This window comes from Sitophilus oryzae, unplaced genomic scaffold (genome assembly GCF_002938485.1).
Source record: "Sitophilus oryzae breed Bouriz unplaced genomic scaffold, Soryzae_2.0 scaffold_888_pilon_pilon, whole genome shotgun sequence".
Classification (NCBI taxonomy): domain Eukaryota; kingdom Metazoa; phylum Arthropoda; class Insecta; order Coleoptera; family Curculionidae; genus Sitophilus; species Sitophilus oryzae.
In genome coordinates, this window is record NW_022147514.1 from 658,461 (window position 1) to 676,659 (window position 18,199).

Consider the following 18,199-nt stretch of genomic DNA (forward strand, 5'->3'; position numbering starts at 1 on the left):
AAAATATATCCCGAAGTAATCACCAATTTAAATTAGTATAAAAGACAAAACAGAACACCATGAATTGATAAGGAACATCACATGTACATATTACTTGTTATTGATAATAGTACATACGTGAAGTTTAAAGAGCTGTTTATATTATTTTTTATATTAAACTATCACTGCGAGATTTATTTCATTTATCTTCAAACCGACGCAAAAATGGATTGCTTATCAGCATTAAAAATTCTAAAATATTTTTGCTAGATAAGACAGATAAAGCTATTAATTAATTGAATAGTAATATTTATTAAACAACATGATTATTACCGACTAATTTAAAATAAAAACACGTTAAATAAGGCGTATAGAAACAACAGTTCCTTCTAGTCTTGATATGCATATAGGGTAAGTGCATTCCCAGATTTCTGCTTGGGGCATCAGGGGACACCCCGTTGTATCTACCCCTTACTTCTACATTTCTCTTAGACGGGGCTCTGTAGAAGTGGACCGACTATCCCTAGAGACTCGTGGGAACACCCTATGAGGTCTAGTATTAAAAACACCACCGGTGAAGCTGTGGGGAAACCCCCTAACGACACTGGGAACATTACAAATGAAAGTTCCAAGGGACCAAATCCAAAGGAAACTACAGGAGGGGCAGCTGACACTTGCTTGGGATCATCCTACACAAGTGGCACACAAGCTACCACATTCTCCAGCAAGGGTCGGAAGCCTACCTCTAGACCCAATAAGCGACATAAACTACCGTTTCGTCTACCCGGCCTGAGTCAACCAGGCGGGCTAGACGATCCTCTGATAGTAGTTCTTAGCGGAGCAGAAGCACGGAGATACCTCCGACTGCTCTCCACGAAGGACTTGATCCAGAGGACGTAAAAGCGAAAACACTCATCCGAAAAGGGGAGAGTAAAGAAACCAAGAAACAACCTGACTCATCTCCATCAAAGGGCAAGAGGGAGCGAGAACCTCTCACCTCTTTTACGGCAGGGAGAGAAAAAAGCCAGGATGAAAAGCCGTCCAACACCGGGAGGCAAGCAGGGACGTATCACCAGCTTTGTCGCTATTGCTGGACAAGTGAAAATGGCGGTGCTGCCAAAGGATTTCCCAGAGGTTGCTCTGACCACCGATCAGCAAACGTCTCTAGAAGAGGCTATACTGGACGAAGTAGTGGCGATCGGATCGCAACACAACGATCTACAAAATGTGGGTCAGCTGCGTTTTGCGGGGATACACTTTCGGGTGGGCATGATCCTCGTAGATTGTGTATCTCAAGAATCGGCGAATTGGCTATTGGAAATCGCATCTAAGCTTAAAAATTGGCAAGGGCCGGTTGCAGTGAAGGGAGAAAACATCCCTAAAGGGGCGGCCATTACGGTCTTTCTACCGAGGAGCAAGGGGAAAGACACCACCTACCTGCTGAGCCTTATCCAGGGTCAGAATTTCAATGTAAGGACATCGAGTTGGCAAGTCATCAACTGGAGGGAGGAGGGTCATGGTTAGGTACTCACAATAGGAACTGACCTCAAGTCCAAGGAAGCAATAGAGAAAGAGGGACATATCCTCTATTATAGATACGGGACAACACCGGTATCAGGTTTAAGGAGAGACCAAGTCTCTTGTCAGAGGAGGATGGGAAATACCCTGTCCCCTCTACAACAGAGGTATGATAGGTTATAGACTGCGTGATGACTCAAGGAAGGGGGGCACAATAGATCTTTAAGGTCGCAGTGGTTAACCTCCCCTCTTACTCATTCTCACATTCTACATGATAAAATCATAGGTGACAATTTAAGGTATATTGACATTTAGTTTTGCTTTGTTACCTGTTTAAAAATACATGCAGTTTTTCTGGAATTACAATCGGCTTGTCCAACATTGATCAAATATGGTATTTGTATTCAGCATAGGCACCCTTTTAAAAAACCTATTTACTACTTAGCTGTAAAATTAATAAGAGAGCCAATATTGGGGAAGTTCAAAATTTGGATGATATTTCCTATGTTTCCAACGACGATGCACCACCCTGTATGTTTTTATAGACATGTAGGTGACTTGCATCTTTTAAGAAACTTTTAGGAGTTACTGAAACTAATATCTCTTTTCATATATCCGGAAAGTTGTTCTGCCGTTACAAACTTTTTACAATCTACCTGGAAATAAGGAAGTCGTCAATATTTAACGGCATAAACTCAGAAGGAGCTTTAGAAATTTATGGCATTCATAATATTTATTATTATGTCACATAAATCTTAAGTTTTACACAAAATCTAACCCAAAAAATATTCTCCTGTAGTAATATTTTTTTCAGTAAATCTAGTTAGGGCCAGTTTCGTAGGTTCGGATTAATCTTCAGGTAGTAGTTAATCCCGAGATTTACTACGGAAGTCGATTTTATAGATTGCCATAAACGACAATCAAAAGTTAAAAGACCAACCGGTAAATGGATTGATCAAGTTAAACTAAAACCTCTCTGAAAAGCTTGGGCTTTCGCAGTTATTAGTTTATTCTGAATGGTATTTTTATTTTTTGTCTACGTGAATTGTTTATTCTGTTTGTTCATCTCATTTATTCAATCTTGGTTGGTTAACAATTTGTTGAATTACTTATAGTATCAAATTATTTTTTTTTGCATTCTAACTACTATGTGGATGTCAAATATGTTGAGAGTAGATCTTAAGCATCATTTTTCCACTTTCAAATTATCCCACTATTTTTATAGTTTTCAAAAACCTGAAATATTTTTATCAATTCAATTAGATTATACCGTATGATCGAAAAAAATGGCGTCCAGTTGGCTGGGAAATGACGATCGATGACATTTCCCATATAAATTTACATATAAAATGACAGCGATATTCATTTCATAGCCATCGTCGACGCCGTTTTTTCTCGTTCATACGGTACTACTCTTCAATGTTCAACCATATTAACATTTAAAACGTTTTTTCTGAATCCTGTGCAAAGTATAGAAATAAGTCTAAGAAGAAAACATTCATACAATAGTTTCTCTTGAAGTTAGCCACTATTAGTTAACTGGATGGTATAACATCTCTAGTCTAAACATCAATCTTAGGTTTTACTGGAAGGTATAAAATTTGAACTTAAAGTGTGTTCCATACGCTGGAATATTTACTGGTTTGATTAAGACATCGGTATAGTAAGTATAGTTTACATATGTCGGTAGAATGTAGAATGAGTAAGACGGTGGGTTAATCAACGCGATCTACTTACACCCAATAAGAACACATTAGAAACAAGCATTATATTTATACATATATTCCAATCAAAAGAAAATTAATTCATTGTTTATTGTAAGTTTACTTAATCCGCAGCATAATATATAAATTCAAAACATAATAATGCATTATAATTGCAAATCCATCAATATAAATATAAACAGTAAATTGTTAGGTTAGAATTAGCAAAACCTTCTATTTCAAACTGATTTGTACATGCAATAAAATAATAATTTTTATCGTATATACCTAAGAACGTCAAGAACTGTATATACGTGAAAAACCTGGAAGACTCCATCTGTAACCTGGAATGGGAGTCCTCCAACGGTCTAAGACACTCGAAAAAGTTCATTAGAACGAGATTTTTCTTGATTTAAGTAAAAACAATCTTCGAATTGTCGCGGGGTTTCTAACAGGACACTGTCTCCCCAACGAACACAGCAGATTGAAGCTGAGAAACAACGGTGAATACAGATTCTGTGGGGAAAATGGGGAAACACCAGAACTCATCACTGACTGCACAGAGGCGACAACCGTTCGTGCCAACTTTGGTACGGCTGATGTCGAAGATGGAGAGCTGGCCTCTGTGAAGCCGTCTCAGATACTGACTTTTGTAAAAGCTCTGAGACTGTATGATGATTTATAACTTGACATAACTCAAGAAAGGGGATAACTCAAGAAAGGGGAACACACAATAGATCTGTAAGGTCGCGGTGATAAGGTCGCCCCCCTCCTAAACAATATTCGACAAAAGAAAATTTCATATTTAATATAATTTTTTATTTTAATAATGTTAAATGCAAAGTGTAATGAAAAATAAATGTATTGCTGCCCACGTTGATTATTTTGAAAATGCTATGCATCGAAAAAAAAACGGCGTCACAGACGGCTTCAAAATAATGATCGATAACGTTTTCTATATAATTTTATTTATGAAATGTGGATTGTCATTTCTAACGAGACATGATGCAGGTTATTTTTCGATTATAGGGTACATCATGTATTATTAGTAAAGATATCTCTTTATCAACAATTTATTCATAACATATAATCAAACACGTACGCAAAAAATTCGTGGCAAGAAAAGATCATTTAATACGAAAAAAATCCATATCGTCGGATCGAGTAAATGAGGAAATCGTGAGATCTAGCGATAAACGCGGGACCTGGCAACTATGTCGATAACTACTCGCACTCGAAACTCCCCCCTCTGCCCCCCTTCGGTCTGACGGGAGAATGAACTCGGGCAACGACATAATTTGCTAAACTTTTCCTTCGTTTTCTTTATTTTCTTCAGCAAAAAATACCGACGATTCGTATTAATACAAAAGGAAAGGCAGATCGCTTATATTTTTATTTTCATTCGTGCCTGATCGGCAAAATTCATTTACTATCTGGTAATACTGTACAGGGTGGCGCCTCTCATACGCCGCGGAAGCTCCAAGGAGAACGGTAGTTTATATCGAAATGAAATGTTGGCAGCATATAGCTAGTTATTGGGTTAACTGAAAGCATTTTATAAAAATATATAGAATTATACAGGGTGTCCTTCAAAAAAGTTACACATCAAAGTTGTGTTTTTTCTAATGGAACACCCTATATATTAATTAATTTTCGGATTGTAGGAAAGAAATAAAGGTGAGTTTTATTAAAGAAGCATATACGTAAAATCTAAGGAATTTGACATATTTCACATTTTGCGAAAATGTAGAGTAAATTTTAAATTTCGTTAACAGCTAACTAAATTTTAGTTGACCTTGCATAGCCTGATATTTAATTATAGTAACCATTGTATGTTAAACCAAATTGAAATTTGACCCGAAAAGTTATACAGGGTGAGACAAAATTAATATGGAACATTAGTCACTTTTAAAAGAAAGTTACCTACTTCTTTATTTTAAATGGAACACCCAGTTTATTATTCCGGTGTTCAATGGGGAATTTATATTATATCTTCAAATTACTATTAAGGTTGTCTACCCCTCAGACAAAGGTTTTCCTAGATATTTTAATTTTTATGATTTTGCGTCAGTAGACCTTTATTATTTGAAAAAATGAAATGAAAAGAATGTAAAGTATGAAAAGAATGTAAAGTAAAATACTCAACGGTAGTAAAAAGATACACCTTTAAAACATATTTTAATTATTACAGAATTAAAACTAGATATTAACCTATAATTATCTGACAAAAATTAGCTAGATGCCATACAATATTTAAAAGGCATATGTGAAGTTCTGCCTCGAAAAGCAGCTACAATAATTTCTCTCATGTTGTCGACAATAGTTGGTCGAGTTTTGTAAACACTGTCTTTAACACATCCCCATAAAAAATCCAGACTAGATAAAATCAGGAGCATTTAAGTGTTCTATTAATGCAGTGTGCATTCACAAACTAATATAATCATATAATCATATCAATTCTCTCTGATGTAGGATAAGTTTGCATTTTCGGCAAATTTCTGAGAAATTTTGTTGTGTTTTAACTGACACAAAATGATAACTAGTTGTTAATGTTGAACTAATTGGACAGCTATGTTGAAGTAACGTCAGACCTATCACAGCCACCTAGATTTTATCAAATAATAAAGATCTACTCATATCAAATCATAAATGAAAATATCTAGGAAAATCTTGGTTTAAAGGGTAGGCAACCTTAATAGTATTTTGAAGAGACATGAATTATCCATTGAATATCGGAATAATATACTGGGTGTTCCATTTAAAATAAACGAGTAACATGCTTTTAAAGGTGACCAATGTTCAATATTAATTTTGTCTCACCCTGTATAACTTTTTGGATCAAGTTTTAATTTGATTTAAAGTACAACAGTTAATTTAACTACATATTAGGCTATACCGGGTAAATAACAATTTAGGTAGCTTTTATTGTAATTTAAAAATTGTTCTTTATTTTTAGAAAATGTAAAATATGTCAAAAACCATACATTTTAGTCATATACTTCTCTTTAAAAACCAAGAGACCAATCGTTATCTCACTAAAAATTGACATAAAACTTCAAACGTCAAAAATTAACACTAATTATATAAAGATTAAAAAAATACATATAAAGATTCCAGGCACACAAATCCATTTCCAAAAAAATTTAATTACTTCTTCTCGAATTTTAAACTATACCAATTTAAAATAATTTTTAATCAATATAAAAATAATTACTACCTTCTTAAAACCAACTAGCAGAAAGCGCCATCAAAAAAATAAAGAAGAGTAACGGCCAGGTATTTCGGATGAGTATATACAGGGTGTCCCAATATTCGGTGGACATAGAACTACTACTTATTTTTGGAACCAAAATAAGTTCATTGGACACAATTTACCTCACTAGAGTGCTTGGTGTATCCGCTAGAGACCATCAAACACATAATAGTATATTGTTTTATTATGAGCAAAAATAACACTTTTTGCGACACATACAGCCGAAGCACAAAAAGCCATTTTTACTCCGAATAGAACATGCTATTTTTTTTAAAGCCACAAATATTTTTTTTTAAGTTTCAAACGTACAAATGATGTAAAAATATTTAAAAGTCATACCTTGTATGTAATTATATATCGAGAACGTCGCAAAAATTAATACTTTTGTGACGTTTGAAAAAAAAACACATTTTTTCAAATATTTTAAGCACCGTTATTCCGAATTGAATGAGATTTTGGATGTCTATGTTTTGGCAAGTTTTGCTAAGTGCATTAACATTTGACATTCACAAAAATCAAGAAAAAGTACGGTAAGGGTAAAAACTACCCCTCTCCTACATAAAATTTGGTATAAATATTTTCAAACCCAACCGACGATCGATTAAAGTAAAACGGTCCTTTTAGTATTTACTACACTTTTGTCTTTTGTAAAAAAACGACACCGCGTAGGGAATGCAATCCCACACCAAAATCTCAATCCCGCAAACCCGCGGGATTAAAGCAATCAATCCCGCGGGATCCGCAAAATTGCGGGATTGTAAACAATAAATGCTCCTCTTTGTACTTAACCTATTAAATTTGCTAATATAATGGTTTTATGCAAGTTTCATGCAAAATGTACGACTAATCTGTATTGAAATTGAAAAAAAAAACAATTTGGTGGGTTTTTTTAAAATTTTTCGTTTTAAGGAAAATACGAGGAAAAAATTAAGGAAAAATTAAGGAAAAATTTGCGGTAAAAAAGATTCTTGACCAAATTTTCACACTCTTGTAAAACACCCTGTATACGATAATTCGCTAAATATATTTTCGAAAACCACAGAGCATCTTAGTCACAATATAGATGCATTTAAAACTGGGTCCCAACCACATCCCAAAATCTTTTTTAGTTCAAGAGATATTCAACTTTAAATTTACCTTAAAATTTTGTTTGTCCCGATAATTATGTCCGGCAGTTTATTTGACGAAATTGTCCACAAGTACTAGTTAAACACTTTTCTTCTCTTACGCTGCTTACGCACATACGCCAGAAAGAAATCTAACAACTAACGTGTTTGTTTCACTTATTTTTAATGGCCAAGGCGTAAGGGGATTTAAGTATTCGGTTACCCAGTAGTAATGTGTCAATCCCGCAGATCCCGCATCTTTGATCCTGCGGAATTTCAGTTATTTCAGGGATCCTGAAATGATCCCTGAAAACGATATGGATCCATTTGCGGGATTGCATTCCCTAACACCGCGCATACTTTTTAAGGAAAAAAAATATTTTTCCGAAGCTGACTTCCAAAAAATGTATTTTGTCACATCAAGGCTATGAATGCACATAAAATCTGTTATGCTCCAATAATTGGCGAAAATAGGGAATTTTTCTTAGTATCACAAATTATATTTGACAATAAGCTTCATAAAAGGCTTAAAAAATATTAAATTTTAAATTAATTAACGTTCAGGTTTGTTTTTGATCGATGCCCTCTAACGGGCAAACAAAGCACTTTTATATAAAGGTAAATTATGTGTAATTAACTTATTTTGATTCAAAGAATACGTAGTTGTTCTATGGACACGTAATATTGGAACTCTCTATATATTTTGTAGGTCTAGTTTGGAAAAATAGATTCCCCAAAAAATGTTTTCTCAAAAACTATGCGATGTGGCGTTTTTTTTAAAGACACAAAAAATGTAGTAAATATAGAGGGACCATTCTACGAAAATAAAATCTGTGGTCGGTGGAGATGGAAAATATTTATAATAAAATTTATGTAAAAGTGGGGTAGTTTTTATCCTTCCCTTACTTTTTCTTGGTTTTTGTGAATATCCAATGTTAAAGCACTTAGCAAAACATAGACAACCAAAATCTCATTCAAATCGGAATAACGGTTCTTAAAATATCTGAAAAAATGTGTTTATTTTTTTAAAGTTTGATGCCCTCTAGCGGACAAACGAAGCACTTTCGTATAGAGGTAGAAATACGTAGTAATTCCATGTCCACGGAATATAGAGACAACCCGTATAAAATAAACATAATTTCACAAAACAATATAATAATATATTAACGTTATTGGACATAAGCTTTAAAATTATGGAGGCAATTCCTCAATATTATTTACTTCCATCTCCAGTCAGTTCTATATTCCTTGAAATCCGTATTTTAGATATTTTTTATCCGATTTTCGTTTTAAAAAATAGATCTTTTCTTTTTTAAGAAACTTTGAAACAACTTCGCATAATATATCATCAGGAGGATCATCGTTATGAAGCATTGGATATTTGTTCTTTAAAACTTGGATCAATACTCACTAACTCTGCATATTTTTTGTTTGATGTTTTAGCTCTAAAAGACTGGTTGCAAAAAAACATTGCTCAAAACTTTTAAGCTAAGCTAGCGAGTTTTTGTTATAACAACCATTACAGGAAAGTTGTAAAAAGATCGTTTATGGCGATTTATAACGGAATTCAGATTTTTATTATGTTATTACAACAAAATATTTACCTTTAATACTGTTATCTATTTTTAATAACCAGATGATGGTGTACTAACCAAAATCAAACAGTTTCACAAAAATATCACTGTTTCGACTACTACAATTGCTAGTTTAAATTTTCTTTTTTCAGTGTGCTTTTTCCACTTTTGTTCGACCTCTGGGAGGTACAAGTCTTGACAAAACAGCAGTTTGCAATGCTAATTTACTGTCTAAATAGCGAGAGAAAAGAGTACTAACTACTAAATAGGTACTAATTTAATAAATAGTAATAATAATTAACTAAATATATGTAGCTGTTCCTGTGTATATTGAATTAGTTTACTTTCAGGCAAATTTTCCGAGTTCTTCAATATAGTAAGTACCGTATGATCCAATAAAAAAGGCGTCAGCGATAGCTATGAAATGAAAATCGCTGTTATTTTATATATATGTAAAATTATATGGGGAATAGCATTGATCGTCATTTCCAAGCCAACTGGACGCCGTTTTTTTTTCGATCATACGGTATATCTTCTCGTATAAAGGTGCGTATACATATGGCGAGCACAACGCGAGCCGAGCACGAGGCTAGCGCGCGAGTCAAAAATAATCAATTTTTTGCAAAAATCTTAAAAATGTTATTATTTTTAGCAAATTTAGAAGATTTCAAATTGTATATTTAAATAATTCTTTGTTCAATCGTTGTGTAATTTTCAGGAGGTACATAATTTCTGCCCCTCTTTCGAATAGTACCAACTATGTTTACCTAAAACCACTCAAAACATTTTCAGCTTTTTTTTAAACATGAAAAAAAGAGGCTATAAGATTTTTTGAAAAAAATTGCAGACCCACGTCAACTGAGAAACATATTGAAGATTTAAATGTACCATTAGTTTTTTTAATTATATTAAAAAAAAGTTACTACAAGAAAAAAAAGGGGTGTTGAATAAATGTCATTCTATAAATAAACATGCTTCTTTTGCAAAGCTCACCTTTTCCTGTTCCTACTGACTCTTTTTCCTTTTCCTCTCTCATCTATAAGTTGCCAACATGCTTATAATTTTTTTCTCGCATATTTCTTCAGGTTTGCCTATTAAAGTGGCGATTTCCTTCCAGGCATCTTTTCTTTTGGTTTTTTAAAATAATTTTCGTTTTTGGGGTCCCACAAAATAGTATATGCGTCCTATACAACTCAACTAATTGAAGCAAAATATCCTCCGACCATGTAGGCTCCATGCTCGCCGATCAGACCAGAACGACGTACCTGCCACAACGCCATCCAAGTTATAACTGCGAGCTCCTTTGTGTTCGTCGCAAAAACCGACAAGAAGTGGATCGCGACGATCACACTGAGCGGCTCGCGAGGCGCTCGCGGGAGGAGTACACATATGACGAATTGAGCTTGTGGGAAGCTCGGCTCGTGCTCGGCTCGCGTTGTGCTCGCCATATGTATACGCACCTTAATGTCTCTAGTAGGTACCTCACGAATTTAATAAAGCGTCCATTGATTCTTCCGTCCAAAAGATCATGACATTTTTCATTCATCATTAAAACAACACAACAAAACCACCAAAAAGAAGTAGTAAAATATTTTTTTGGAAGGCGTCAAGAAGTAAAATATTTTTTTAGAATGCAGCAAATTTTGTTCAATGACTTGAACAAAATTTGCTGCTAGTAAAATGTTGCCAGTTTTAAATATACAGGGTGGTCCGAAATGTATTCCGGAAACTTCGGCAGCATATTCTGCAGATAAAAATAAGTAAAAAAGTTCGTATAAATGTATGTCCTAAAATGCTTAGTTGCGGAGATACAGGGTGTAGAAGTTTCATTTTTATTTCGATTTTTTCAAAACAATTTATGAAGTAACGTCAATATTTGGATGAAAATTGGTGTCTGGGAGTTTTTTGACATGGGAAATTCGATTTTCATGTTAATATGACTCCTGCTTGTAGAGGGCGCCACCTACATATTTTTTAACTGGTTTGAAGAGTAATAACTTTTCGTCCATACCTGTATAAGACTACTGAGTAAAAAAATATACATTCAACTTTTTTTGCATAAAAAAGGTCTCTTGGTAAAAATCGCTAAGAGTAATGGTTCTCGAGATATTTGGAATCGAAATTATCAATACCTGTCATCACTGACATAATTAAACATGTTGACTAAATAGTTATTAAACTGAAATCATAAATTTGAAATCTTTTTGTGTCAAAAGTTCAACAGAAATTGTTTAATCGTCATTTTTTCGCAGAAAAAAATATGATTAATTTAAAAAAATAAAAATTTATTATTTCAGTCAAATAGCTATACTCTCAACGTGTGCTTATTTTTTGTCAATAATGACATGTATTGACTATTTCCATTCTAAATATCTTGAGAACGGTTGCTCATAGCGATTTTTACCAAGAGACATTTTTTACGTAAAAAGTCATGGAAATGTATGTTTTTCAGTCAGTAGTTTTATACCGGTACGGACAAAAAGTTATTACTCTTCAAAACAGTTAACACACATGTAGGTGGCGCCCACTACAAATAGGAGTCATTTTGACATCAAAATCAAATTTCTCATGTCACAAAACTCCCAGACACCAATTTTCATCGAAATATTGACGTTACTTCAGAAATTATTTGGAAAAAATCGAAATAAAATGAAATTTCTACACCCTGTATCTCCGAAACTAACCATTTTAGGACATACATTTATACGAACTTTTTTACTTATTTTTATCTGCAAAATATGCTGCCGAAGTTTCCGGAATACAGTTCGGACCACCCTGTATATCTATATTTAAACTAAAATGATTATAATAGTTCTGCTAACTGCACTATGTTCGTATGAATGGGTTTGCTCTCAAAAATAAGACTATTATTAAAAATATCTTATTGTTTTTTCTGTGTATCTTTAAAATAGGTACAATTTATCTAATTTAACGAAAGGATGATCCAATGTCCTTTAATCAATTCTAATAGACATCGACCAGAAATTTAAACATACACCCATATGGATTACAAACATCGTAATTTTCATTAGTCATATGCCAAGACACACCTGGAAGATAGAAGTTCTAACGATCGAAACATTGCCGTATGCGGAGGTCGGATCTATGCGGAAATGGATGGTCAAATGGTTTTTTCCCACGGTATGGCGCGGCGTCATGGATTAGCCATGACAAAATAGTATTCCTCGTAAAAAGACCGCTAATCTTTCAACTGTTCGTTATAGAGTATTTTTTATACTACACTGAAAAAAATATAAGTAATTTGTAATCGCAAAACATTTTCCTTTGCACGTCATCAATCATATCGACATTGACACTAGAGTCTATAAACCTGACTAAATGAAATTTTGGCAAAAATGTTTAAATTTGTTGTAAAATTTAAGATACCGAGCAGCTATTCATTTTACTTTATAGAGCAAATGATTGTAACAGAAATTGTATTTAGAGTAAAGCGTGGTTAACGTCATATTCAAGGCCTGACTGTTTTGACAGCTCTACCGAAGTGGTCGAGAATTAGTAGTCGTAAACAAACCTATTGTTTTCATTAGTTTCGCAACAAATCTGTGTTTTTTTACGCGTTTCTATGCTAATAAAATTATACTAAATAATTTTGAGTGTACTCTGAGTGAATAGTGAACTATCTAGATCCGATTCATAACATCGTACCCACGAAAAAAAACATACTTTCGGTAAAAATTATAGTAACACCGGCGATGCGGGCTGTGTGTCCGGGCTAGGAAAAAGTTGGGGAATTTATATAAAAACATAATTAATAGCGTTAGTGTTAGTGTATAGTGTTAAACCAACGTAAGTGACGTGTATTTTTAGGTAAAACAGTTTTCGTTTCTTTATTTTTTCTTTGTGAAATAAAAAATGCCGCAACATTGTTTTGTGCCTGTGCCTTGTAGCAGCAATTATAATAAGTACTCAGGATCTGTCTACATTCTCTTTCCCAATAATATTAACTGTAACTGGGACACGTCCAAAACCTACAGAAGATGCTGTGCCTACAATTTTTCCAAATCAACCCTCTTATATGACTGTGCATGTTCCCAAACATCCCGATGAAAGAAAAGATTTGGAAATTCAGGATGAAATAAATATTGAAAATTATTATTATTATTATGAAATGGCAATATATTTTAAATAAATTAAATTAATTGTACTTTATTTCAGTATTTTATAAAAAAAATGATATCTTTATCTTTTTATTTACGATATATGGAGATGGTTACTTGATGAACATCGAACTACAAATTACTTAATGATAATAGTTAATTCTACCTGATATATCCCACATTTTCTAAATATGTTAATTTTTTACAATTATTTTTAATAACTTTAAAATGTATTCTGCCCTTATCATATACAATACATTTTCTTAACTTGTCGATAAAGTATAGTTTTCAAATTTTTTGAGCTACTAGTTGCTAAATACTCGCTGACGCAATTTTAGGACATGCTTTTTATTATCTGGATTTTATTCTGTTCATCTAATGCTGTTTTTTATTTCATAATAATATCCGTGTTTTAGATCTAAATTTTAATGCTTTTCAATTGCTTTAACGCGATAAAAAGTTAATGTTATTTTTTAATACCTTTGTGTATAATATTTTTCATATTTATATCTGGCAAAACTATCAATCAATACTATTATTTATGCAAAAACTATATGCAGTACCATATGACACAATACAAAAGCCCGACTATTGCGGTGACGTCACAAATCGATGTCTCTGGCCTGTATCTCATGTTGGTTATGATTAAAGCTGCAAAAATTAGTTTAAACCGAATTTTATTATCGCTATGTTGGTCACGTTGCGCCATGTTCAGCAATGTTCTCCTTTATTATTTGACAATTATCCTAGTGCCAGTCAATATTTTGTATAATATCGTGTTGTTGTTGAATCTTTGTGAGTGATTCTTGTTTTATTGCCTGTTTTCGTAGTCTTTTTTTTTAAATTGTACTTTTAAGCACAAACAGTTATTTAGAGAACTAAATTTTCGAGTTTTTGTATTAACCAAACCAAACCGTCGAAAATACTATATTTTGTTACAACTTCTAAGTTTTAGGTGTAAATAACAGGAAATCGATATCAAATCAAAAACACAAAAATAAATTTAATTAATAAATTAATCAATATCCCACGCCAAGAACATTTTTACATTTATGATAAATATTTACTCTTGAAATTCAGATAAGAATTTTATCGACTCATGATAATGTTTATTATTAGAAACCCAAACTAGCAGCATGAGTATCGCCTTCACTTAAATAAATTACTTTCCTGATTTAATAAAATAACTCTTAAAGGATGTAAATATTTAAATGAAGACGTCAAGATGTTCGGTATAGTAAAATGTTCGTTCCAAGGTGACAGTTCGCAAATTGTTCTAAACGGGCATGCATGCCTTCAAGCCAGCTATTATCTGATCACCTTGACTGTAGCTGGAACAGCTGATATTTACTTCAAGTTTGTGTTTTTGAAGCCTGTCAATTAAGATAACTTTACAACAATATATTGAATATAAACAGATTTTTTTATGACTTGTTATCAATTTTATTAATCTAGTGAATTATAAGGTTCATTAAAACATTTGTAATTTGTATATTTATTTCTACAAATAAATAAACCTAAAAACTATACTAATTTGCTAACTCTTATAACTTTTTTATTTTTTTCAGATAAAAAAAATAATACTTGGTATGTCGTATATACCGGGTGTTGCATCGTCGGACGGGACATAGAATACCAAACTTCCTAATTTTCCCTAGCGGCATATGTAAAGCAGGTAAAATATGATTTTCGAGTAGTAGTTCCAAATAATATTCTGCATTTAAATTTCGCGTAAGAAATAATGGCCCGATAATATTGTGTCCGAATATCCCTGCCCAGACATTTACTTTCTGTGGACATTGCGTCCTTGTTTCGACAAACCTGTGTTGGTTTTCTTTGTTCCAATATCGATAATTTTGAACATTGGGTTCATTATTTAAGGTAAGCGTGCATTCGTCAGTGAAACATATGTTTTTTAAAAATTCCCTATCCGTGTTTGCTCTTTCCATCATATAAAAACAAAACGCCTGCCGCCGTATTTCGTCCCCATCTCGTAGCTCTTGGTGCTTTTCATATTTGAAGGAATAGTATTTATGTCTTGTCTATTCCTATTTCATCCTCAAGTTTCCTTGTGCTGATCTTTCCATCGTTCTCTTCCACGCACAATAAAACTTCCAAGTCGGTATCATTTCTTGCATCTTCTTTTGTTCCTGCCTTGCTTGACATCTGCAGTTATTTATTAGGGTACCTTTGGTCTGAAATCTCTGGATATTCCTTGCGATTGTAGATTTTCCAGGTATCGGTCTATTCGGATACAGAGCAGCAAACATGTCCGACACCTTTTGATAACTATTTCCTTGATAATACCATTTAATCATCAATACTTTTTCTTCGGTAGTGTAATTCATGGCTAATATTTTCGATGTAGGTATGAGTTTTTAATAATAATAATAAATCACTAAATAGATAAATTTCTGAAATGACAACTTCATTTGACAGTTATCTTTTACCTTGACTGGTGCTCATAAGTAAATACAGGGCCATAAGAAAGGAGAAATATTTAAAAAGAAATCGGGCGATAACTCGTAAACGGGCTAATCAAAAATATCTAAAGTTATTCTTTTGCATGTGGGTTTTAGTGCTCTTCAATAAACCTAAATAGAATTATTCTCTAAAATAATTAGGGAAGCCAATAATTGACCCTATTAAAATTTTCATGGGATTTCCTATGTCCCGCTCGACGATGCAATACCCGGTATAAGACATAAATCAGGATCTATGGGCGTTTTCAATTATTTCCGGTCATTTCCTGTTTCACCGGAAATGACTACAACTTGTGATTTGTAAATCACACCCTCGGTAAATCACACCTTTAGGTTGATAGAAAATTATATTCTGAACAGAACACATATCACAGGTCAACTTTTGACACTTTCTCTTAAATAAAATTGTATTCTAAATTTCAATCTAAAGTGTCACGACAATAAATATAACGACAATTTGACTCGAAACACCAAATAAGTGGTACCAAATTATTCGTAAAAATTGTTTTTTCCAAATATGCTATTGAAAAAAAATGAGATATGATTAAAAATATGGTTTGGCCATCAGGTGGAAGACACGAAAAACATTAGACGATCAAATCTATTTTTTCAAGGCTCCTTGATTAAAAATTAGTGGTTTTAGCACAACCATGGCATTCCCGATTGAATTTGAAATACTTTTTTTTATTGAAAATGTTAAAAGTTGACATATGTTATGTCATTCTATTCAGAATGTTAGTTTCTATCAAATAAGGTAAACAAATATACCCAGGGTACCATTTCAAAATAAATAGTTGTAGTTATTTGTGGTGAAACTGGAAATGACCGAAACTAATTGAATACGTCAATCAATCCCGATTTATGTCATTTACTAACATACGTAATCTCGTTTTTATGTGAAAAAATAAAAAGTTATAGTGGTGAGCCACTTTTGAAATACCCGCCGTATAGCAACTTATTCATTAAAAACACAGAGTCCATGTTTAGCACACTCTGATTTTAGTAACTGTATTTGTGGTATAAACCCTAACATAACCAATTTAGGTTTAATGTTGATTACAGGTCTCATAAATTGAAAATCGTACCTTTATTTCTAAAAGTTAGCATCTCAAAATTAATTATAAAACATCTAAATATTTCGTTTAGTTTTGTATTATTGTTAAATAATAGAAATATTTAATATTTAAAACAAAATATGCAAATAACAAATATGTTTTATAAAATAGTAAAGTAATAAAATACATGAATACATGAAATTTATATTGGTTGAATTACGCCAAAAAAAAGAAAGCAACATGTTCATTTTTTTATACTTATAGGATGAGATACCTATAAATTGCAAAACAAATCTATAAAACAAATCTTCTATTCTAACACGTCCCAGAACTAGATTAACTTTTAAACTAAAAATAAAGAAAACGACTACAAAACGTCATTTTTTTGTGCTAAGTGAAAGTTAAAACTTTGTTAACAGCATGTTAAATATTTAAACAAATATCAATCTCCCATAATAATTCCAATTTAAACGCTCTTTTGTGGTCATGTTAAATTTGAATTAAAATTGAATATTTTAAAATTAAATGGTTAATTAAAGCCGTTTCGTTCAAACCTTTTTAATTGTTTATGAAATAAATAAATATATAATAAATATATAGTTAGTTATAGAAATAAATAAATATATAAGCTAGCAAGTACAAATAGCATATCAACAATGTCAATGCATCCAGTAAACAAAATATAAGTTCCATCATAAGGCATCATCATTTTCAGCTTATTCACCCATTTCCAATTATGGTCATTTCCTCCCTCACATACTCTCTTTGTAATTGGGCCCATTGTTATCTATTGTTGGCTATGCAGGCCCAAGTCATTGGGAATTTTTGCTTGAAAAAAAGTCCGGAAGTTTTCGAGATATTTACAAAATACCGATTTTGGGCGCCATCTTGACAAGATGGCGGCGCCGGGGCAAGTCTGGAAATGTGCATTTTACGGATTTTAGTTAGGGACCCCAAAACCTATAAACCTGCAAAGTTTCAAAACTTCCAGACTTTTTTCCAAGCAGGCCCCTTTTTTGATCCCCAATAACTGAACTAAATTGGGTATTTCCGTTATTGGCAGGGTATTATCGTAAATTTCCCATTTTCCTCATCGTCCGTAACATTTATATGATAGAAACTTGACAGTACCTTGATGGGCTCCTTGAAGAGAGGGCTCTGGGCAGGGCCATCGTGATCCACAGCTGAGGAAGACATTTGCGCCGCCCGCGCTTGACGCTCCCATTCACGGGCACGGAAACGCTCCTCCCTGCAAAGGAAAAAACATCAATTAAGCAAAAATTAGTTAAATTCTTATGATTATACAGGGTCGACACAAAATACTGTAGCCAAATGATTAAATTTCTAGGAATTGTGAATGATGGAATCGCTGGAGGACTACAAAGCTACAATTTAAAATTATTTTCAAAA

The 18,199-nt window shown here is 33.0% G+C and overlaps 1 protein-coding gene across 3 annotated transcripts in view; it reads right to left on the reverse strand.

The window, feature by feature from the left end:
• The window catches only part of LOC115890583 (AF4/FMR2 family member 4-like), a 298,633-nt gene that overhangs the window by 197,708 nt on the left and 82,726 nt on the right, over positions 1–18,199 (reverse strand). For all 3 annotated transcript variants that reach the window (XM_030910855.1, XM_030910854.1, XM_030910856.1), the window contains exon 2: positions 17,921–18,038. In XM_030910855.1, the coding sequence (XP_030766715.1) occupies positions 17,921–18,038 (118 nt within the window). The remainder of the gene's footprint in view (positions 1–17,920; positions 18,039–18,199) is intronic.